The 25,517-nt window shown below is 37.0% G+C and overlaps 1 protein-coding gene across 3 annotated transcripts in view; it reads right to left on the bottom strand.

The window, feature by feature from the left end:
- Window positions 1-418: 418 nt before the first annotated feature.
- Htr7 (5-hydroxytryptamine receptor 7) overlaps window positions 419-25,517 on the bottom strand; it is a 111,220-nt gene continuing 86,121 nt past the window's right edge. The window contains exons 2-3 of one of the 3 annotated variants that reach the window (XM_063238607.1): window positions 20,689-21,444; window positions 419-13,421 (exon numbers count right to left, since the gene is read on the bottom strand). In XM_063238607.1, coding sequence (XP_063094677.1) covers window positions 12,971-13,421; window positions 20,689-21,444 — 1,207 coding nt within the window. In that variant the 3' untranslated portion in view covers window positions 419-12,970. 3 annotated transcript variants of the gene reach the window in all.

Below are 25,517 nucleotides of genomic sequence, written 5' to 3'. Positions count from 1 at the left end.
GGGGTTTTTTTGTTGCGTGTGTATACTATTAGCTCACTACTCCACCTCTTACAGACCCAAAATCCAATATATCCCATAGCTTCTGACCATATAAAGTATAAAAGTCAACACCAGAGTCATGTAAGTAAGTTTCCACCTTTCCATGAGTTCCTTAACCAATTCATGACCCCTCTGCAAATCTAACAGATAATTCCCAGGGACCTTAATAAAGGCTCCCCTCTAGCTTGCTACCCACTGGTCGAGTTCTCTCTGTTTCCTTCAGAATTAACATCAGCTTCTTGAACAACCCTAACCTCTCTAGGACCTATGAGCAAGAATTTCTTCGTATGTCTCACCTGAACCTAACTTTACCCTGCTGGTGGATCTTAAAGAGTGGCTATCTTGGCTTATAGTCACTTTCAAAAGAAAAGCCTCAAGATCAAGTCAGAAAGAAATTTACATTTATTGTAAACATGTAAACAGCAAAAACAAAAATTGAAGAAGTTAAGCATCTTAACATGCTTTAAGTATCGTACACCCAAGTATTGTAATCCCTTTTTCAGTCCTCCTCACAATCCAAAAGTTACATTTGTAATCTCATTGAGACATTATTGGAATCCTGGGAAGTTAATTCCAATCTATCTCCAATGCAATCCACAGCAAGGGTAAAGACATCAAGACATGTTCAAAATTAAGGGCAGCCAAGGTTTCTTAAACCTGATCCAAGTGAGGACATGCTGACAAAGGTCTTGATCCAAGGCTCTTCCAGAATTTATGATCTTGTCTAGAAGGGGGTGACTCAAGAATGAGTGGCAGCATGGATGACAGGAACTATGCAAGTAACTTGAGCTGGCTAGCCAGATAAGGAGAAATGCAGGGTGAATGACATGCAGAAGGATCACTGCATTGTTTAATTAAGGTAGCAATTCAACTGTATTTGGAGGCTGGTGCTTCAGTTTCTGATAGGTAAACTTCTGTGCCCTAGGGAGTCATAGCCTCTTTATTTCCAGGCGCATACCCAGTTGACATTCCTGGAGATGACTGGCTCTGCAACCCCCCTGAGCTTAACTTTTACAGAGAGCACTGTGCAAGGAAATAGGAGACTGTCAGAATGATTCCAGATAGTAAATATCAGAACTTCAGCGAGCCTTACTTGCATTGCTCAGAGCCAATTGAAGAAAGCAAGACAGACCATAGCCAACTCTGTACAAATCATTATAGGGAAATAAGACTTGATTAAACTGTTTCAGCAGTTGTTCTGCATTCAAGGAGAAGTGTTTACGTAGTCTTCTATACCTAAGTATCATAGTAAGAAACAATCTAAAATGATCTGTGGATTATATTCTTCCACAAGCTCCCTGGACTTTTGGTAGCAACAGTATGTATTTTTTGTTTACAAATGTTTATTGTGCATAACGATGACATTCTTTGTGGGGAGTCGGTATACGTACACAGCAGACCTTAAATCCTTTTTCTATCTCCTCACCTCCCATTCATCTCATGATCCCTTTCCCCTATGAGAAAGCTCTATTTTCCGACTTCCTATTATCTATCTTTTATTTTACTCCTTATTTATAGTTTGGGTTTCTCATATAAGAGAAACCATGCAATATTTAATCTTGTGTGTCTGATTTATTTCACTTAACATTATGATCTCAAGGTGTATCCATTTTTCTATGTGACCAGAGTCAATAATCATATATAAAGGATCTATAAATCATTCCATGTGACTATGTATTTCAACATTAACAGCATACTGAATTGGTTAGGTAATTTGGTTTGACAGCATGTTTAGAAACAGAAATTCTCAGTAGATGTCTTCGGTGGCCTTGATGGACAGCTGTGGCTTTTTGGAAAATGGCGGAGAGAAATCCTTGAGAACAAAGGCAGATTCTTCACTGGGTACAAGGCTGAGAAGTTGTATTAGATCTGCATTTCTTGGTCCATGGCCAGCAGAGGAGTAACTTTACTCAGAGGCTCTAACTTAAAAAGATACAAGAAATACTAGCTCTCAAGTGTCTGCATCATGAACATATATAGATCCTAAAACTTCATATAACAATATTCCCATCATTTGATTATTCAAATATATTGGCAGAATGTTCATAGAGGAAGATAGCAAGATAGCAAACTTCCTGCTACACTGGACCAGCTCTGGCTCCATATGTTTTCAGCCTGCCTGGGCTACACCCAGTGACCCTGTCTCAATCTGGGGAACTGGGCAGCCAGAGGTGAGTGTCTGCGCACCATCCCAAGCCCTGGGAGTTTAAGATAATCATTCCCAGTAGTCAAGGAACCTTCCAGCTTCCTGCCACACTTGACTGACTCCGCGGGTCTTGGGCCTGCCTGAGCCACCCCCAGTGACCCTCTTTCAATCCAGGGAACTAGACAGCCAGAGGAACCTTCCAGATTCCTGCCACACTTGATTAGCTCTGGATCTGTAGATTTTCAGCCTGCCTCAGCCATCCTCAGTGACAATCTCTAAAGCCAGGAAATTGGGCAGCCAGAGTCCCAGGGGCTGAGGGCATAGAAGACGATTTCCAACAGGCCCAGGGGAAGCCTTGGAACAACACTTGAAACAGGGAAATATAGGAAAATGACAAAATAAAAGACCGAAATGCAATCTCAAACCCCCAACCCATCCCAAGAAAGATTAGGAGCTATGTACACAGAAGAAAATACATACCATACACATGAAATACCTGAAATAATAGCAACTGAAATAAAAAAGAAACTCCAAGAAGCTTTAAAAGGATTCAAACTAGAAATAATCTCCCAGGTAAAACAGGAAATGATAAAGTAATTAAAGAGATACTGAACACATCTAAATAAGACACAGTCAAACAATTAGAGGAACAAAGCCAAAAGATAGAATCCTTGGATGAGCAATATAAGAAACAAACAGAATACATGAAGCAGAGTCAAAGAGATATACAGGAAATCAAAAACTCCATTGAAAGTTGTAAAAACCACCTCAACAAAAGTGAAGACAGAATTTCAGACCTCAAAGACAAAATTGCAACTAGTGAACAGGACAGAAAAGATCTTTTAAAAATAACAAGGAATCAGGAAATAAACATTCAACATCTGCAAGATGATGCAAAGAAAAACAACGTAAGATTCATAGGTATAAACGAAAAAGGAGGGGAGAACATAAAGGATGTCAAGAGGATAGTTAGAGAAGTAATAGCTGAAAATTTCCCAAACATGAGAATGGAAACTGACATTAGGATCAGTGAAGCATATAGAATTCCAAATAGCCACAACCAAAATGAAACTACACCAAATATATAATCACCATCCCAGAAATCCAACATGAGAATAGAATATTAAAAGCTGCTAGAGAGACAAGACAGATCACCTATAAAGGAAAACCTATCAGAATCACAGAAGACTTCTCAGCACAAACAGTGAAGTTAAGAAGAGTATGGATTGAAGTATTTCAGATCCTAAAGGAAAATGATTTCCAACCTAGACTGATGTACCCTACAAAACTGTCCTTGAAAATGGATAGAGAAACAACATACTTCCATGACAAAGAACAGCTGAAGAACTTCATGATCACCAAGCCAACCCTGCAAAGAATACAGAAAGACAGTTTAGATACATTTAGAAAAAACCCGAAGCAAAGCAGACAATTAAACAGAGAGAATGGAAAGATAAAGATGCAACAGCAGAAAGATAACATGTCAACAAACCAATATATAACAGTTATAACCATTAATGTAAATGGTCTCAATTCACCAATTAAAAGAAACAGACTGGCAGAATGGATTAAGAAACAACATCCAACCATGTGTTGTCTATAAGAAACCCATCTAACCAAAAGGAAACTCACAGACTGAAAGTCAAAGGATGGAAAACAATACTTCATGCAACAAGAACCTAAAAAAACAGCAGGGTTAGCTATTCTGCTTGCAGACAATGTGAACTTCAAACAAAGAATGATCAGAAGAGATAAATAAGGTCATTACATACTGGTTAGGGGAAAACTTAAAGAGGAAGAGATAACAATCTTAACTATATATGCACCAAATTCCAGAGCACTCAGTTATACAAAGCAAGTATTAATAGAAATGAAAAATCAAATAAGCAATAACACAATTATAACAGGAGACCTTAACATACCATTGACACCAAGGGACAGATCAACCAGACACAAAATCAGCAAAAGAAATAACAGAAACTGAAATAACAAAAGAAATAAAAGAACTGAATCACACCAATGAACAAATGGACTTGACAGACATATACAGAGTGTTTCGTCCAACAACATCAGAATACAAATTCTTCTCAGCAGTACATGGGTCATTCTCTAAAACAGACAATATATTAGCTCACAGAACACGTTTAAATAAATGCAAATCTGTTGAAATTATCCCATGCATGATATCTGTTCATAGCGCCATGAAATTAGAAATTAATGATAAAAGATACTGCAAAAATCCCACAAACACATGGAAATTGAATAACACACTCTTGAGCAATCACTGGATCACAGGGGAAATTAAAGAACAAATTAAACAATACCTACAAGCAAACAAAAATACAAATACAATTTACCGGAATCTGTGGGATGCAATGAAAGCAGTCCTCAGAGGAAAATTTATTGCACTGAGTTCCCACATCAGGAAAACAGAATGAATACAAATACATAACCTGATGCTACACCTCAAACAGCTAGAAAAAGAAGAGCAAGGCAAGCCCAAAGCCAAAAGAAAGGAAGAAATCATAAAACTCAGAGCAGAAATTAATGCAATAGAGACTAAGAAAACAATCCAAAGAATCAATGAATCAAAGAGTTGGTTCTTTGAAAGAATAAATAAAATTCATAAGACCCTAGCCAACTTTATTTTTAAAAGGGGAGAAAAACTCAAATTCATGCAATATGGATAAAAAAGGCAAAATCACTACGGACTCTAGAAATACAGAAGATCATCAACACCTATTTCGAAAACCTCTACTCTCAAATGTTTGATAACACAGAAGACATAGAAAGATTCCTAGAAACATGAAGTACCAAAGCTAGATCAAGAGGATGTAAAACTGCTGAATAATCCAATCTCTATTAATGAAATTGAAAATGTAATTAAGTCCTTACCTACAAAGAGCCCAGGCCCAGACAGATTCACTGCAGAATTCTACAAGAAACGCAAAGAAGACTTAATGCCGACACTCCTCAAACTCTTCAATGAAATTGAAAGGGAAGCAATCCTTTCTAGGTCATCCCTGGAAGCAAATATTACTCTAGTACCAAAACTGGAGAAAGACTCAACTAAAAAAGAGAACTACAGGCCAATCTCCCTAATGAACACAGATGCAAAAATCCTCAATAAAATATTGGCAAATAGGATGCAGCAAATCATCAAGAAGATTATTCACCTTGATCAAGTGGGATTCATCCCAGGCATGCAGGGATGGTTCAACATACGTAAATCAATAAATGTAATCCATCATATCAATAAAGCCAAAAGTAAGAATCACATGATCATGTCTATAGATGCAGAGAAAGCTTTTGAGAAGGTTCAGCATTCATTCATGATAAGAACCTTACAGAAAATTGGAATAGATGGTCTTTACCTCAGTATGATAAAGGCCATCTATGACAAACCAACAGCCAGCATCATATGAAATAACCAAAAACTGAAGGCCTTTACCTTAAAATCAGGCACAAGATACAGGATGTCTCTTATCACCATTTCTATTCAATATAGTACTGGAAATACTAGCCAGAGAAATTATACAAGAGAGAGAAATAATTGGGGTAAAGACAGGAAAAGAAGAAATTAAATTGTCACTATTTGCAGATGACATGATGCTCTACATAGAAGATCCCCAAAACTCCATTGAAAGACTCTTAGATATAATAAATAAATTCAGCAATATAGCTGTATACATAATCAATACTCAAAAGTCAATAGCATTTCTATACATTAAGAACAAAGTCATGGAGAGAGAAATAAGAGAAGCCACACCCTTCACACTAGCATTCAAAAAAATGAAATACTTAGGAATTACTCTCACAAAAGAAGTGAAAGATCTATACAGGGTAAATTATAATATTCTGAAGAAGAAATCAAAGAGGATCTCAGAAAATGGAAAGACATCCCTTGCTCATGGATAGGAAAAATAAATATTGTGAAAATGCCCATTCTCCCAAAACTGTTATACAGATTCAATGCAATCGCAATAAAAAATACCATCAACATACCTCTAAAATACATCTGGAACAAGAAAAGACCTATAATAGCAAAGACAATTCTAAGCAGCAAAGGCAAGGCAGAAGGTATCACAAGCCTTGACTTGAAGTTATACTACAAAGCAACTGTAGTAAAATCAACATGGTACTGGAGTAAAAACAGATCTGAAGATCAATGGAATACATTAGAAGATACAACCACATCTACAAACACATTCAACCACCTTATCTTTGATAAAGGGGCCAAACATGTTCACTTGAAGAACGAGTCTCTTTAACAAATGGTGCTAGAAAAACTGGCCCTTCATATGCCAAAAACTAAAAATAGACTCATGCCTATCACCATGTACTAACTAAAATCTAAATGGATCAAAGATTTGAATATTAAAACGAAACATTAAATGTGTTGCAAGAAAAATTGGATAAAAACCTCGAAGACATAGGAGTAGGTAGAGAATTCATGAACAGGAATCAAACCACACGGGAAATACTTCCCAGAATCAATAACTGGGATCACCTCTTATTAAAAGTTTCTTCATGTCAAAAGAAATCGCCAGCATAGTGAAAATAAAACCCACAAACTGGGAAAAAGTCTTAGTGAACTGCCCCTCAGACAATGGATTTCTGTCTAAAACATATAAAGAATTAAAAAAATCAGACCCCCAAAATTCAAAGATCCAAGCCAAAAATGGACATCTGAGATGAATACACAGTTCTCAGATGAAGAAATGCAAATGGCAAATAAATACATGAAAAAATGTTCATCATCATTACTCATTAGAGAAATGCAGATTAAAACCACACTGAGATTCCGTCTCACTCCAGAAAGAATGGCCAGGTTCAATAAATCTACCAACAACAAATGCTGCAGAGGCTGTGGGGAAAAAGGAATTCTCCTGCACTGATGGTGGGAGTATAGATTGGTGCAACCATTGTGGAGGTCAGTGTGGAGATTTCTCAAAAAGCTGGGATTGGAAGTTACATTTGATCCAGCTATTCCACTTCTAGGCATATTCCCAGAAGAACTGAAAACATCATACCACAGTGATATATGTGCACCCATGTTTGTAACAACACAATTTGTAATAGCCAGATCTTGGAAACAACCTAAGTGTCCATCAACTGAGGAATGGATAAAAAAGTTATGGTATTTTTATACAATGGAGTACTACTCAGCTATAAAGAATGATCACATTCTGATATTTATAAATAAATGGATGCAGCTTGAGACCATACTCATAAGTGAAAAAAATCAAACTCACATGTATAAATACCATATAGTCTCCCTAGTGGAAGAAATGGTAAGAATACATAAAAGTATATGGTAATCATGATTCCCCATTATATTGCTTTGAAGCCTTATAATGTTTTCACTCATTGGTTGGAATGGTTTTATTCTGGGTTGCTTGATTTTATTGTCTGTGATGATATGAACAGCTATTTTGAAGAAAACAAGACATTATAATATCCAGTGCTGATTTAATATCATCTTGTTTTAAAGTCTTACCATGCTTTTGTTCTTCTGTCTCCATTGGTTCTATCATGTTGTATCTTATTGGATTTTATTATGTGTGATAATATAAACAAATTTTTTTTATGGACAAGGAGATAATAAAGTAACCATTGTTTGTTTTCTGTTAGTTGGTTCTGAATACCCTGTAATACTTTCATTCTCTTGAATGGTTTTATACTACTTTGTTGTGTTTGATACTATAGCGTATGAGGGTATACTCAACTTTCAAGGAAAGAGAAACTATGGTAGCTACTGTTATGTCAGGTTGTCTTATGGTGAAACAGTATGTTGCTTAAATTGTTCTGTTCTGATCTTTTTTGTTATGTCCTCTTTTATCTTAATCTTTTTAAAATGAAAAAAACCCAGAAATTCTCAACATTTGGAATCCAGATCAGCAGCATAGGAATCACAGGGGAGGTTGGTTAAATGGCTTCTCCATTCTGCGCCCTACCCCAGACTATAACATATCAGAATGCCTTAAAATGGAGTCCAAGAATCTACACATCTTACTCAGATTTTGCTTTATAAACAATATTTTTCAGATATAAATATTGTGATCACTCCATAGAAACCTTTCTAATAACATTATCTGTGGCCTTCAAAATTTGTCGGTGACACTGTTAAAATTTAGGAATCTCTTTGCTTGGGAACAACACAGTTAACATATTTACCCTAAATTAAATATTATGGTGGTTAAGATGGAGTGGCAACTTGACTTGCTTTGAGATCCACCCAGGTGATTGGGGGAGCACACTTGGAGATGTGGCCTTAGGGTCCGTCTCTGGCCCATCAGCCCTTCCTCTCTGCTTCTGTTCCCTTACTCTGCTCCCCGCCCATTATTAGCATCTTTGTTCTGTTACATCCTTCCACCATGTTTCTGCCCTGGAGCCAGCTGATAAATGGACTGAATCCCCCAAATCCGTAAGCTAAATTTAGCCCTTTTCTTTGTGGTGTTGGGTATTGTGTCTCAATGATTGGAAAATTGACTAGTACAAATACCTTTCAGTACTTTTAGAACAGCATTGGGAATTCTAACTATAGGTCTTTTAAGAGAAAAAACCTGGGGGAATTTTTTGCAGTAATTTAGAAGCTGATTCATGGCTATTTCAGAGCGTGGACTGAAACATGAAGCTCCTCTGTATCATTCTGCTCCGGGGCTCATGTCGGGGACAAGCTGCTCCTTAGCAGTCCTTGTACTTCTTGTTAGGGCCCCCTCATCACAGCATGCTACAGAAGAGCCTTGCAAACTTGATATCCTGCCTGTACAGGGAATGAGTATGCTGCAGTGATTTCATCACAGAGGGACCACTACGTTTTCCTAGTTCAGCAGCTGCTCTCTTTCAGTGAACAATGGTCAATTTTCATGATTTTTTTCCCTCCATGTCATGTCTGTTCTGATCATATTTATATTGATGCTAATAAGAAAAACATCAGTCCTCTATACTACATGTTTTGTATATTTTTCTTAGAATATGTTTTGCTCATATTTTTCAAATGAACAGGTATGTAACAGATTTTTAAAATAACAATTCATCAAAGATAATTTGTAAAGCACTGCTATATACTATTCTCCTTAAAGAAATTTAGATAAAACACAGATGTTGCTGAAAATTTTGTTGCCTCTACAAGGTGATAGAAGACTGAAATAGATCATCCATGAGATTCTCTAGTGCCATGATTCTCTGTGGGTGTAGTCTTACCTCATTTTCCTCTAAGTGTATTACTGAAATTATGAATTATCAATGAAAGATTTTGTATCTTCAGCTGACTTTCTGCTGCCTATCATTGTAGCTCTGAACCAACTCTCCTGCTGTTAGACTGTGTGGGTTTAAAAAATATAGAACATTTTGATAATAGCTCAATAGAATTGTAATTAAGAAAGATAATTTGCCACCAAAAATATTACATAATACACATCAAAGACAAACTCCAGATATTTCTTACCATCTGATGCTTTGGATTACCACTTCTCCCCTCTACCAGCACAAGTATAATTATTTCATCTTACCTTTCTTTAAAATGCCTACATCTCAACTGAACTGCTATCTTCAAAGCTACTTCTACTGGTCAACTTCTCTATTTCACACTAGCCATAGAACATTTGGTTTTTACACTTTGTTGATCACATCTTTCTTTTCTAACCTATACCACCTGAGCAAATATTTTTAAATTTTTTATTTAAGCTAGCAGGGAACTATAAAGCAACATTTTTATGTTAGAAGGCTGTTTTTATTCTCCAGAGAATGTGTACACAATATGAGTTTAAAAAGCCATCCAATTAAATCTGTGCCTGGGAACTATATCACCTGGTTCTCAAAGTTTGCATGTTTATGCATAATATCTCACATGGTGTTCCTCACTGTAAGCTTTGAGTAAATAACAGCATCCCTATCTGCATTGCTCTGAATGTTTTCAGAATGTGATGACCCTCTGAAAGTTTCCAAATGGCTTCTCTGTCTGCTGTTGAGGACCATCTGGCTAACTGTAGATAAATACTTTTCAACATACGGGCCATAGCACGTACCCAGCTCTGCTCCACTAGTGCAGAAAATTAAGAAAATGTCGTTCTCTTGATACGAGAACTCATGCAAAAGAAGCAGCACCATATAGAAGACCAGACTAATGGTGTGTGTGGAAGAGCTTAATTCCAGTTCCTCTGCCACTCACTGGTCATGCCATTTAGCCTCAGTTCCTCATATGAAAATTAAAAACAGTACCATTAAGAAATAGTTATTGCAAGTCTACAATATGTATATACATATATATATATATATATATGTATAGATATAGATATTCCAATAATTAATGCTACATAAAAGAACATATTGATCAGGAAAAGGATTAAGTCTCTGCCATTAAAGAATCACTGAGCAATGATAAAGGCATATATCAAAAAATAACTGAGAGCAAGAAGATTATCTCAGACAGAGGGGGAAAGTTTGTGTGAAGGTTCTGAGATCTGAAGGAATACAGACTCTTTGAAATAAGTTAAGGTTTATATATTTTATATCCATTAAATTGAGGCTTCAGTTGATAATTGAAATACAGAAAGGAAAAGTCCCACCACCTCCAGATGGAAATTCAATTATATTAGCATAAACTATTTGAAAAATAGACTGCATTTTAAATTCCTACTGTCAATCTTATTTCTGCAATCAATGAACCTAGTGAGACTGAATGAAAAATATAATCACCAAGTCTAGAACATACATAAGCATCTCAAACACCATGGTACATGTTTGAAGACTTGTGAAACAATTTCCATAAAATTCAGGAACTGTATGAGTGCCACCTGTTTAATATTTACAAAATAAAACTAAGCACTAAGGCAACGGGGATTCATTTACCTAAGTACTTCACTTCCTAAGTATGGCTTTCCAAAACTTAGCCTTGCCAGAAGACAACAGCTGATACCCCAGAATGAGAAGAGAGATTAGTCATAATGTTCATTTTTAAAATCACAAAAATTTATAAGTTTACATCAATGATTTTTCTCAACTCTTAGTTAAAATGAAAGCTATACCTTTAGCACAAATTATGTTATATGTATTCATTATTGGGAATTTTTTTCATTTCCTTTCAAATGCTACCATTTCTTTGAGCACACTTTCATGTACTTGAAGTGCAGTGTACTCATGAAGTCCATTCCTCCCTGCGGCCACAGTTCAAAACATGGGCAAGTCAGGCAGGATAAAAGCCAACTTGAATAATCAAATTCTTAATAGAAAATTACACAAACATCTTTGAAAACCTAAATAAACACAGTACTTACTATTCTATATTGTGACACTGTGGGGTATGTCTGTGTTCTACCTGGGTAAATGCTCACAAGTAAAGACTGTGTCAGACATGTCTACATTCCTTCAATACCTACGGTGCTCAATGTGGGAGCCCAATAAATGTCCATCAATCAAATCAAGAAATAAAGTCATTACTTTAAAATTATGTTATTATAGGATTGAATCCGCACACTGAAGTTAGCACAACACTGTCAGCTATTAGAATTTTAGCATCTTCTGCCATCTTTCCTATCACAACACACGACATCAGACTTTTCATTAAAAACAATTACTTAAGTTGCTTTATTACAGCTACAAATAACCTTTATTTGATGTAATGTAATAAAACATTTTTAAATGTAACAACATGTATCTGACCATAATTAACCATTTAAATTGTAAATATAAGTTTATATGGTCACATTAGCAAGTCTGCAGTATGGGAATTTGTACAAGCTTTGTCTGAAAGGACAGTGTCAGGCTCCCCTTGCAGGCAGCCCTTCCCCATACCTGGTAAGAAGCAATGTCAATGACAGTTGCAAGAAGTCCAAAATCCTTGGCGGAATTCTGCTTTATCCTCTGAGAGGACAGCTGCTTTCACTGTAGTAAATAATATTCTCTTCCAGTTCTCTTTTATTCAGTGACGGTTTGCACTCATTTTCTACTAAGGGTTAGAGGTACTTCCTGATCTACAGTCTTTCTGTGTCCTTAGTTTAGACTTGGTACTAATTTAAAAAAAAAATGCTACTGTCCCCTAAAAGGACCATTTCTGTTCCCTTACCTGCCCATAATGTTACTATTTTTATCGGAGAAGGGGGAGGGGCAACAGGACAGAATTACCCAGGAACACATTTGATGTAAGATACAGAGAACAGGAAAACAGGTTCTTTAGATAGAACAGTGGGGTTCTAGATCATTTCCCAGTGGTGGTCCAGGTAACCTCCCATTTCACATAACTCTACTGAATGAATATGTTTACGCTCCATCTCCAGAAGCACCACAAACATTTATGGAAACCTATTTTTGTCACAATTTTTCCTTATATCAGATGGTTATGGACCAGAGGCATGGGCTCATTACACCCTCATATAAAGTGAGAGTAAACAACATGCCAATAAGCATGTTAATTAATATACAATGCAGTTAGGGAATGCTCATTCCTCATCCTAGTAAAAATCCTCACAAAAGAAATCCCTCCACTTCCCAGGACTCCTCAGAAGTGCAAGTGCAAGAAAAAAGATTAACTCAGGTTTTCTGCTTCCCTCATCCTGAGGCCTGTTCCTGAGTTATATGGTAACAATGAGGGAGTTAACAAAGAGTGGGAAATCACAGAACCCTGCAGAAAAGCCAAACTGTTCGACAGAAGCTTTAAACAAACACTGCTCTGGGGAAATCATTTGTATTAGCTGATGACTGGAGTTTGTTTTCTAACATGGACATGCAACATACTCACACTATGCTTACCACAGTTTTCCTGGAAAGACACTCTTTTGTCATAGATCAAAACACATTCTGGTTCATGAATGATTCATGAATATTCACCACAATGCCTAGCATTAGAAGCAAGGGACAGGTGCGCTGGTACCTTCTCCCACCTGCATGGATGTGCACATACACAAAGCACCAGAAACTGCTGCCCTTCCAGAACTCGGTTCTGTCAGTGTGCTGACTGCTGAGATGATCAGGCTGAGAACTATTTTCATTTGCACACAATAGCACTGAACCACAGAAAAACAAAGAAGTCACCGTCTCCCCATAATATACTCTGTACCACAGATCACCCTGTTTGTGACGTCTGAGCCATCCTGAGAAAGGGCAGAGCCGCATTCCATTTTGCAGTCTTGGCAAATAACTTCGTTCAGTTTCCACCTGTTTTGCCTTGTTTAATTCATCTCCATTATTCTGCTTTGGATCATGAATCATGACCTTTTTTTCTACAGTAGTCAGAGTTCTGTCTATAAAAAAGAGAGAGACAAGAAAAGGTTTTAGAAGAGCCATAAATGTGAGTTTTCATTTTTGTAATGGATGGATTTAAATTTTTATAAGTCAGTAATTTGAATCATTTGTGGCTTCTAAGGGTTTATGAGCATCACCGAAGGGAAAGACAAAGTGCTGGGATTTTTTTCATAAATTTCGTAACTTATATAAGTTGCCAAGCCCTTAAAATATTTGCAGATCAACTCCAAATAGCCCATTTAAAAACTCTAACAATAAGGCCATAGAGCAAAATGGCTTTTGCTCCTCAAAATCCTTGCAAAATATAATAGCTCTTTCCCCACTTGAAAAGAATGATGGCTAAAAGAACAGTCACTAATGAGAAGTGTGCGCTCCTTCGAGCCTAAAAATGTTTGAAGTCATCTATATGTGCAGGAACAAAAAACCTTCTTCCTTTACTTCCTCCTTTCCAAATTTACAAAAGTGGCATGAGCTGTGGAGCTGTTCCAGCCAATAGCTAAGAGAAAGTCCTTTCTCTCCTAGGCGTAGAGCCACACTTCCCTAACATCCTGCCTGCCTTCATAGGCCCCCACTTACCACCACACTGTGCTTTGTGCTTCAGAGATAAGATTAGAAGTACCATACCTGCCAATGTGCTCCCAATCTCAGCCTCCACATCCTCTAAAACTCTCTCCTTATTTATCTATCATTCCTTCTGTCCTGCTGCCCCTCATCTAACAGCCCCTCCTCAGTCTAGTCTATCAGATGTGTGACTCAGTGGATGGATTTCCTGGTCTCAGGATTTGTTTCTCCATAAGACAGAATGCCCCGTTTTTCCCCTCAGCTTCACACAGTAGGGTCTCAGAACAAAAGCTGTGCAGTAGCTTGGACCCTGCTTTGCAGGCTCCTGGGCATCTGGAATGGGCAATGGAAACAGATAGTGTCCACACTCATGTTCCACAGACACTTGCTTTTAGCCAGGGGACTTTCTCTCTTCTCAGTGCCCAGAAGAGACCACACCCAGGCATCCTCTACAGCTCACAGTGCATTGGCATCAGTTTGTGACTCTACTGAGTTTCTCCTGCCAACCTCACTGACAGCACCATTCCTCATCACCCTCTGCCAGCCAGTGGTGATGGTCTGGGGAGTCCAGTTCCCAAATGCTCAGACACCCTTGGCTTATTTCCTAATCTCACTATCACCCTCCTAGTGAAAGCCTTCTAAACAAAGCCCGATTTTACATTAGTCTTAAAATCCACATCCCTTCTATTGTGAGGCCTTCCCTACTTCATGGCCACTGTGGCTTGGGCTCACTCCTGCACAAAAGCTTTCATTTCTCTCCTCCTAGTTCTAACCATCAGGCCCTCCAAGCGGATGCCATTTACCAGCTTCCCAGTGCCCCTCTGATTATGTTGTCCTCTCAGGTCCACCTCCAACCCCCTCTAGATCTATTTCAGATATCATCCCTGTCATGTTTCCTGTATGGACACTTTTGCCCTAAGAATTCTGCTCCTCTGTATTTTTCTTAAGAATACATCCCTCTGTACTGCTTAATGTTAACACTGTGCTAGGTGTGTTTATTGTCTACTAAAAAAATAGAGTAAAAGCGGGCAAGCTGGATATATAACTAAGTGGAAACACATGTTCTTAGCATGCACGAGGCCTGCTTGGTTTGATCTACAGCACTGCAAACAAACGAAATGGGGCAATCACCACCTTTTCTGCTTTAAGGAGATGTTGCTGAAAAATTGAAATATAGACAATTGCAAAGGATGCAATTATTATTATCACTAGTGGATGATTTAATAAAGTGCTAAATTTCAGCTAGTTTGTGAGGGGGAAAATTCAGGAAATAGTAAACTTTTTGTTTATTTCTGTCTTTTTTAAAATAGCAACATATCAAAGATACCCAGGGTTTTGGTACACTTCCTATTTTTTCCAGTTGCCTCTGGGATTCATTCCGTTCTGTTTTATTATTTTTATGTTACCGTTTCCATAAAGAAAAGGTAGAAGCACCCTGAATTCCAAAGCTTCAGCAGAAACCCTGGAGACACATATTGACAGAATTCATAGCAGAAACCCAAGGTTACTCTACTACAATTTGCTGTAAAAAGAACCACTGCAACTGACAGAAATTATAAGAGGCTCTTTGAAGAGAAATACATTATAATAACCAAGGAGATAAAGAAAAAGGGGAAAAAAGAGGTACTTCAAAACAATTTCATGACATTATTTTATATAGGAAGACTGCAAATGGCATCAAAAAACAAGTTATCAAAACATGACATTTAAAAGCACTTTATGGTAATTCAAATCCATAAGTAAAGTCATAAGGTTAAAAAGAAAAAAATCTTGCTTATATAACATTATCATATTTGGTTTTGGTTACCAATATTGGAACATTCATGAAACCGCAAGAAAGATTAAAATTGGTAATAGTGAACTATCAATGCAAAAGTATTAACAGGTTTTTATCCTTGTATTCACTCTGTTCACTCAAGGAAAACTCAAGTGCTTGTGGGATTCCTGAGGCTGTTTATGCTGATTAAGAAAATGAGAAGAAAGGGGTAAATGTGTGGAAGTAGCAACACACATCCTAGTAGATTGTTTATACAGGAAAGAATGGAAACTGTTATGAGGGAGAAAAAAATAGGTCAAGAATGCAGCAGAAGAGGCAGAAATAAATTAGAACCCAAATAGCTACATGGGAAGAAAAATTTGGAGAAACCAGAGAGGGGGCCCAGAGTCCTTAAAGTGACCTCTGGATATAGGAGGAATGGAGGGAGGAGGATGGTGAGGTTTTCTATGAGGTATGAATTGGACGCCCTTTGTCATTCTAGAAACCCCAGAAACTAGCATATTACGTCATTCAGATCTGGTAGGGTTTTTGGGATATCCAACTAGAAGTTAATTTAATGCAACTATAAAGACTGTGGACCATTGGGTTTTTACAATTCTTTTACTAGCAACCACCACCCCAACAGCACCTAGCCCAGTGGACTACATAAGCTGACCAAAACATACACTGAGTGTTCAAAGTTTTTCCAAAGTAGTATAGTAAAAGGCACATTGGCATTAATACCCCTCAAAACATTTTCTCTCGCTTTGAACACTGTTCACATTAAACATTGTTCTTGCCACTTTCAGAAGCAGATCTGGAAGGCCCCGAGGTCCATGTCTTTATAAGGTGTGAGCGAAACTATACTGAATGCTGTTGCCAAGTGTCATCCAACAGACAAGCAGGCTCATAAGACCATGATGATGTGTCCTCATCTACCTCATTCACTAAGTCTGGTACCATGCTACTTCTGGCTCTTCCCCAAAGTCAAGAGGACTATGAAAGGTAAACGTTTTCAAACAGCTCAAGATATTCAAGTAGCCACAATAGTGCAACTAATGTCATTCATGAAAAGTGACTTTCCAGAACTGCTTAATAAAATGGCAAGAATGGTGAGATAAACATGTTCAAAATGAGGGCTAGTATTTTGAGGCAATGTGATTTTATTGCAATATTTTTTCAATTTAAACATTCTTATTTTTCAATCATATTACTTATACGAGCTTCCAGTGTCAATGACTGTCATGTATTTATCTTTTATTCCTGCCAGATCTGGTGCCACGTCTCACACACAGTAGGTCCTCAAGTGTTTCTGGAAAAAAAAACAAATCAATCAAGGAACTCTACACCCAGCCTCTAACTCTGGTTCATCTCACAAATGCTACTAGATCAGTCTCTATTACTGTGATGACTCTATCTCCTAGCTGTAGAAATTTATGTAAAGTTTACCACTATCTGCATCAGTGTTTGTCAGCCTTAGATTATAGGCTGGCTAACTCTTTGTTATGGGTGGCTGATTTGTGAACTGTAGAATCTTTAGCATCTTCTCTGGCTTCTACTGAGGCAGTGCCAGTAGTTCACCACGTACACCTTTAGTGATAACAACCAAATACAGCTCCAGGCATTGCCAAATGTCTCCAGGAAAGAGGGCAAAATTACTCTGAGTTGAGAACCACTTATCCACATTAAAAATACAAATTCTTAGAGCTGGCCTAGAAGATTATTTATAATGTTGCTTTAATGCATCTTTCTGCTCTGATCGCCAGCTCTTTCCTTAACACAGTGCTTAGCTTTAGCAGGCTGTCATTTTCATAACTTCCCACATTGGTACCTCTATATAAAATGCCCCGTCACCTGGAGTACCCTTTCTGTTCATCTTTAGATACACAGGCTTCCCCTATGTTCAGAGACATACTTGGAAGAACATCTTTCTTTAGGAAGTCCCTGGTCAGCATTAGTGTGAGCTCTGAGTTATTTTCCTCTCCTTTGATCCTAAGCTTTCCCAGTCTCCACTTTTCCTTGTTTTAAAAAAATACTGAATGTACATGTCTTCGTCCATTTGGGCTGCTATAACAAAATACCATAAACTCAGTTACTCACAAATAACCGCATTTTATTTGTAGATGCTAGAAAGTCCATAATCAAGGTACCTTGTGAACAACAAAAATTACTAGAAGTTATCATCAAATTTGGTGGCTAGTTCACAAGACAGTGCTTTCTAGCCATCTTTTCAAATGGGAAAAGTCACAAACAAATTCCCTCAGGTCCCATTTTAAGAGCACTAATCCCATACATTGAAATAGAACCCTCATGACTTAATCACCTCATAAAAGCCTCACCTTTCAATACTATTGCACTGGAGACTGAAATCCAACATAAGAATTTGAGAGAAACACAACATTTAGATCATAGCAGCATATGAGTGTATTTCTATCACATGTTCAATAAGAAAATACAACTATGAGAACAAGAGAGCTGTCATAATTTCTGAAACCACCTCAGGTCATGGAAATTACATTAAAAAGAACTGAAAAATAAATAGTCCAATATCAGTGTTAACTAGAAAACTGCCTGGTGTAGAGTTAGTGAAAAAAAAATAACAGTTACTCCAAGTCTATACAGCAGCTCTATTACTAGAAATCTCCTAAAATTTGTATTTTTATGCCAATCTTCCTAAATGATTTTTATATCCTATAAAATTCAAACAGAGATATATAATAAGAGGATAACAATTCTCTTAACAAAGTATAGCAAACTGTGCCTTATGGGCCAAATTCAGCTGGCTACCCTCTCCTTTTATAAATAAAGCTTTATTGATACATACCCATTTGCATTTATTAACTTAACCAGATAACAAAGACAGAGAGGAGTAGTTTCCATGGATACCGTATGACTAGCAAAGCTTTAAATATTTACAGTTTGGCCACTCACAGTAAGAATTTTCTTAATCTTGTAAGAAAACAACACCCAAGCCAAGGAGTTAAAGACATGAATGCAAATATCCTTGTACTTTATATTACTGCTTGACTTTTATAAAAAGTACAGTAGCATGAAAACTGAAATCACTTTGAACTCAGACTTCCTGGGCTCCAGTTCAGCTCCCGTCTGTATTAAGGTGGGAAAACTACATGATCTTCCCAAACCCTTGTTTTGTCATATTCACAATGGAGAGAAAGAAATTGAATTTATCATAAAGTTTTGAGGATTAAATGATACAATTCCTATAGAATGCCCAGCATAGTGCCTGAAAATGAATCTGTAATAAATGGGTTATTATTATTATTATTATTATTATTAATTTTAAACTGGAAAACCCATTAATAGTACACTTTAAAAATTATCATTTTGTTACCTGAATTATTTGTGAATTATTAGCTAAAATAATCAAAATTATTCTCAAGATCTTTGACTCTAAAGAACGTATGCAAGTATAATGAGTTTCTAGTTCAGGGCAGTCCTTATATTTCCTTAGGCTGCTTAATGGACCTCCCCTACTCCCCAGTCTTGCCCTTTTATCTGGCTTTCTCACTATTGTCAAAGAGTTTCTGCAAATACACCCCTCATCATATGACTCCTGAGAACTGAAACCAACATTCGTTCCTTTTTCTGGGCTAAACAATCCTAGGACCAGGCAAAATAGCCTAGCCATAAGTTCCAAGAAATAGTTGCTTCCAAGAAATACAACTGTATACCAACTAAAATATCTTACTTATTAATACCAATAATTTGTTAATACTTAACTTCAAAGCCTTCATCTTACTGCACCTACCAAACACTATTATATCATAATCCCTTTCCAGTCCTCCCCAGTCCTTTATCTTAAAACCACCCAGCTCAAGTCCTAAAACTCTATCAATTTCCTGTCTTATTTCCTCCATGAAACTACTCTTTCTAAGAGATATCACCCCATAATGCAGTAAATCTAATAAGCTTAACTTACCCTAAATAATAGCTCATTCTATTTGGATTCTTAGAGAGCTGATAGCTACAACTGTAAGCTCTTAATATTCAGTACCTCTTCAGTGTCTCTGGACTACAATCTTGACAAGCAGTATTACATTATGGTTAAGAGAATATATGCTGAGTTATTTCACACTACAACCATGTGATAATAGGTCATTTATTTCCCTGAATCTCAAGTTATTCTTCTAAAATTTGGGTATACTGTAAGCATCTACTTTCAAGTAGTATGATACATATCATGTAGCCACTGTTTCATAGTTTTAGCAGTTATTTTCATTATTAACCATCCACTATGTCAGCTACTGTACTGGATTCTGCAAATAGAAACTCAAGGCTAACCTCCCTCCCTTAAAAATTTTGAAATCTGCTCAGTAAATACTAATAGTAAATTCAATGGAATATTACAGGTCTAGAAAGATCACCAGGTCTTCATGGAACATATTCTAGAACCTAAAATAACATTACCTTTTTAAAATTACTCTTTACATTGTGAATAATTTCCTATGTACAAACAGTATATAAATATTAGTAAAAATGAGTACCTATGAAGTTGCTCAAGCTCAAGAATTAACATATTTATAGCCTAACAATTTTAAGTTATAAGATAAAGACAACATAGTACATAAAAAATGTGTGGCAGTAGGCTTTAGACGGTGTGGTATCTAGATTTGAACTGTGACACTAGCTAAGTGTGGGGTATCTGTCCAAGTCTCAGGTACCACTTGTCAAACCGTAAGGGACTGGACAAAGGGAATGGAAAGGTTCCTTTTGGATGGAATTCTCTGTTTCTTCCCACCACGGGGAAGTTTCTCTCAGGATTTTGAAAATTTACTGGTGGAAGACTGGAGTCTATACTATTCTGAATTCTACTCTAGCATGTTAAGTAGAAAATATTTACTAATTCAGGGCGGTTTTTGTGATACACCTCAGGGAGCTGCATACATGCTTTTGGGATAAAGGGAACAGAGGTAAATGACCTTACAGCACACACTCGGGTCTCTCTGGCCTCTCTGCGAGCTTCAGGGCCTCGTGCATGCCCGCAGCCGAGAGCTTCCGGTTGATATTCCGGTACTGGCACTGGAGCAGGCTGCGGTAGGTGGTCCTCAGGTCCCGGTTGAAGAAGGCATATATAAAAGGGTTAATAAGAGAGTTTGCATAGCCCAGCCACAGGCATGTCCTCTCCACCCACAGCGGGATGCAACTGCAGGCAGTGCCGCAGATAAAGGGCCTGGCTGTGGAGAGGAGGAAGAAGGGCAGCCAGCACACGGTGAAGGCCCCAACGATGATCCCCAAGGTGGTGGCTGCCTTCTGTTCCCTCTTAAAAATGGAGATGTTTTTCCTTTCGTGTTTGAGGAGTCTAGAAAGATTCGCACACTCTTCCACCTCCTTCTGTAGCTTCACCATGCCGTTCAGAGAGATGATGCTCTCGGGCTGCACACGAGGGAAGCCAGGGAACTTGTGTTTGGCAGCACTCTTCCTGGCAGCCTTGTAAATCCGGTAGTACATGAACAGCATGACCGACATGGGGATGTAAAATGCCACCGCTGTGGAATAGATCGTGTAGCCAAAGTCCTGGCTGATCAAGCAAACCTTGTCATCGTTCACGTTCTGAGCCCATCCAAAGAGCGGGGGCAGAGTGATGGAGGCCGAGAGAAGCCAGACTGAAAGGATCATTTTTGCCATACATTTCCCATTCTGTCGCACAGGGTAAGTGAGAGGCCTGGTGATCCCGAGGTACCTGGTGGAGAAATGGAAAGACAACAGGTGATTACTGGGATTCATAACTGCTAACTGAGGGTCTACCAGCCAGTTCTCACAACAGCCCACTTGTGTAGGTATCAAGGCTACCTCTCATTTTCACAAAGGTACACTAAGACTCTGAGATGTCTTTTTTCTAGATCATATAGTGAGTCAGCAGCTGTTAGGATTCAGTATGAATGCACTCTAACCTTAACATTAAGCCATGCTTTTTCCATATCTTGGAACTTCTGACAATCATATAGTCCATCTTTAGATTGAATGCCAGCCCACCTCTCATGACCAGACCCATCAACATCAGCCAAGAGCAAGAAGACATCCAGCCTGATGCAGGATTTGTGACACATCCTCACACATTAGCAAATATCTAGCACACTTTACTATTATCTGCCCATGATTTCTTCAGCTGTTTTAATTCAGGGCAACTTTTAATTCATTATAACGTGTCCTCTGCAGTGTAGCAAAAGCAATTCCTTGCAATTGCAGAGATTTAAGAGATATTTTGGAAATCCTAGGGTTTAGAATGGAGAAAGTGACTGTAGATTTGAGAAGTGGTGTAGTAATTGTAGAAAGTGATTGTAGTAATTTTGTTTTTATTTCACTTGTTTTTACCCCCAAAATATTCTCATGCAACAGCAACATAAAAGAACAAATCACTTCACCATTTCAGTTCTGAGGTAACTCACAAGAAAGGGCACAATTCTGAAAATTATTAGGCAAACCCAACATTTTCTCTGTGCTTAGTTCCACGTGTAGAATAAATATTTCTTCATCTGTATTAGGATTTCTAATTTAAAGAGACTGAGCAAATAGTGAAAACACATTAGAAGGATGATCTGCGATGTACTTAATAGTTTTCAGTTTTTCACACATTTTTTCTATATTTAAGTCTTCACCCCTACTTTAGGAAGGATACACAAAGCACTTGAAAAACAAAGACAGATAAAAGCTGGTCTTTTTTTTTTTTTTTTTTTTTTTTTGCTGGCTTTACATATATCAAATATATATTCTTGAAACATGGCAAAGGAAATGTACAGAGAGTTGTTAAAATGCAAACATCTTATTTTATGAAAATGGGTCAGTTGGTAGATTAGAACATTAAAAATTTCTGCTAGAAATATCCTGATGTTTAAATTATCGCACAAAAGCCCCATACCATGCTTCCACAATGAAAAATGGCATCGTTGAAGCACTTACAAGAAAAACTGCGGTGTGTACAGTAAGAAGAAATGTCAGATTTGTTTATTCATCAAGAATCTCTCTTAATTCTTTTAACAAACATGACATCCCAGTATACCACACCCATCCACAGATACCGAATCTGTGGATGTTCAATTCCCTTACAGAAAACAGTATCGGAGCCAGGAATGTAGCTCAGTAGTAGAGAAGTTGTCTAGCCTGTGTGAGGCCCTGGATTCAATTTTCTTCACCATAAATTAATTAATTAAGATAGTGTTTGCACATACTCTGTACACATACTCCTATATACTATATATCATAGTTATATAACTTATAATATCTAACAGCAGTATAACAATATAAACACCAGGTAATAATTGTAATGCTTTATTGTTAAGGGAACAATGGCAACAAAAATGTCAGAATGTGTTCAATACAAACACAACCACAGTACATAGCACACTCCCTGCCACTAACTGAATCTGGGTGCGGAACTCATAGATAAAAAGGGTCGATCAAAGGAGTTCTTTCTACATGTCAGGCACTGTTTGAAACGTTAGAGATCTAAAAGCAGAAAATAAAAGTGACAAAAATTTTGAAAGCAGAAGCAAGGGGAAACTATATGCAATAAAGGGAAAGACTAAACCATGATAAAGGTAAAGGGGACTCCGAGCTTTCCAAGCACTTACGTTTTTTAGGTCACTGATTCCTCAAGTTACAAGCTCTCTGATAAAACTGCCCCACAAACACTATGCCTGTTTACCAGCTGAAGTTAGGATTATGATTGGGTTACCAAAAGGAATAAAAAAGAAAAAAGAGACTTTACAAGAATGAAAGTATAGGAGCTGGGGAAAAGCTAAGGGAAAAAGAAAAGGAACCAGGAAGAAGATAGGGAGAGGAAAAAACAAAGACAGTGAAATGTGAATAGGGTTTGATTTGTGTGGAATTATTCTGAGTTAAACTATGGAAGCAAAATTCTGGAAAACTTTGAAATAAAGAAGGAAACCCTGAAGAAAGATGCTGGCACTGACTAGAGGGCTACAGTAATGGTAATCTGCTGAAGGCTGAATGTAGTTACTGCACTAGAAAAATGTCTCCTTCCCTTGATTTACTCCTGGACTCTCTAGGTGTTCCTGACAGATGTCCCTTACGTACCTGTCCTCTTATATCTAGTCCTTGCCAGCTGATGTGGATTTTGTCTTTTGGGTGCTTTTCCTTGTTTCACAGCCCCCTAAGCAGACTTTCCAAGGGTTGCAGTTAGATTTATTTTCTTTGATTGACTACAAGCCAGGAATTAACCGCCTGCTCCCAACAAAAAGAAAGCTGAGGACTGATGAACTCATCACAGGATTTTACCAGAACTACAAGAAAGAACAAGTCATACTGAAACTCTTTCACAAAATTAAAAGTGAAGGAGCGCTGTCAAACTTGCTCCTTAAAGCTAAAATTATCCTGATACTAAAAGCAGACAAGGACTCAACAGAAAAAGAAAAGTATAAGCCAATTTCCTTAATGAACGCAGATGCAAAAATTCTCAACACCATAATTGCGAAGAGAATATAACAAATCATTAAAAAGATTATATATTGGCCATATCAGCTTCATCCTATGGGTGCAAGTATGGTGCAACATATATAAATCAATATATCACACAAATAGACACAAACGGAAAAGTCTCATTATCTTAGAATATGCACAAAAAGTCTTGGACAAAATCCAATATATGATCATGAAACAGAGGTGTAAAAACCTTATCTCAAACTGATAAAAGCCAGTTATGATAAACCCACTGCCAATATCATACTAGCTTTTTTATTTTAATGTAATACAGGTAGATATGAACAAACAAAATATAAACAAAGCAGTCTTCCTACTTATAGGAAAAACTAAAACAAAATCTCCTAACAAAATAGAGCATAGATAGCAATGGTTAATATATTGCTATCATGATCTTAAAGGAATAGCCAAAATGGTACTTCGAGAATAAGTCAGGTGAAAAATGATTCTTACAATGAATAAACAAATAAATAAAAGGGAAAAAACTTTCTTTTTAAAGAACAAAAAGAAACTAGTAGTACAAATGAAATAAATTACTATATTTTTTAAGGAGTTTTAAAACAATAGAATAGATAATACATAATTCCTCCTTATTGATCATATATATATTCATACGTATGTAGATATATACTTTCTTTATTCAATCATCTGTTAGTTGACATATATGCTGTTTCTAAGATCTCACTATTATAAATTTATACTATAAATTATAAATATATTTATAATACATTTATATTTATATTTATAATTTATATTATAAATGTATTTCTAATAAAGATAATTGTTTAAATTTATGTTTGTAAATTAAATTGTAAATTTGTATTGTGAAATTTGTAAATTTGTATTGCTATAAATTTGTGTTAAATTGTGTTGCTATAAATATGGATGTTTACATATTCCTATAATTTGATGACTTTGACTCTAGAGGAAATACCGAGAAAAGGGATAGTTAGGTCAAATGGAAATTTTGCTTTTAATTTTTTGAAGAATCTCTACACTGATTTTCCTGGTGGTTGTACTAGTTTACATTCTCACCAACAGTGTAGAAGAGTTCCTCTTCTCCCTACATTCTCACCAACATTTGTTATTTGATTTCTTGATGACAGCCATTTTTTCTGGGGCAATGTGGTATCTCAATGTATTCTGAATTTGTAGTAATCATCACTGGCCATTAGAGGTTGTTTCCTTTAGGGTTGTTTTCTCTAGGATTGTGAGAAACGCTGTTAGTATTTTGTCTGAAATTGCATTGAATCTGTATATCAGTTTTGAAAATATAGCCATTTTGATTATATTGGTTCTGCCTATTGAGGAATAGGA

The sequence above is a fragment of the Cavia porcellus genome, unplaced genomic scaffold, assembly GCF_034190915.1.
Source record: "Cavia porcellus strain 051 isolate PalLab524CR breed Dunkin Hartley unplaced genomic scaffold, mCavPor4.1 scaffold_28, whole genome shotgun sequence".
NCBI classification, from domain to species: Eukaryota; Metazoa; Chordata; class Mammalia; order Rodentia; family Caviidae; genus Cavia; species Cavia porcellus.
The sequence above is the reverse complement of the archived record's forward strand: the minus strand, read 5'-3'. Positions and strand labels throughout refer to the sequence as shown.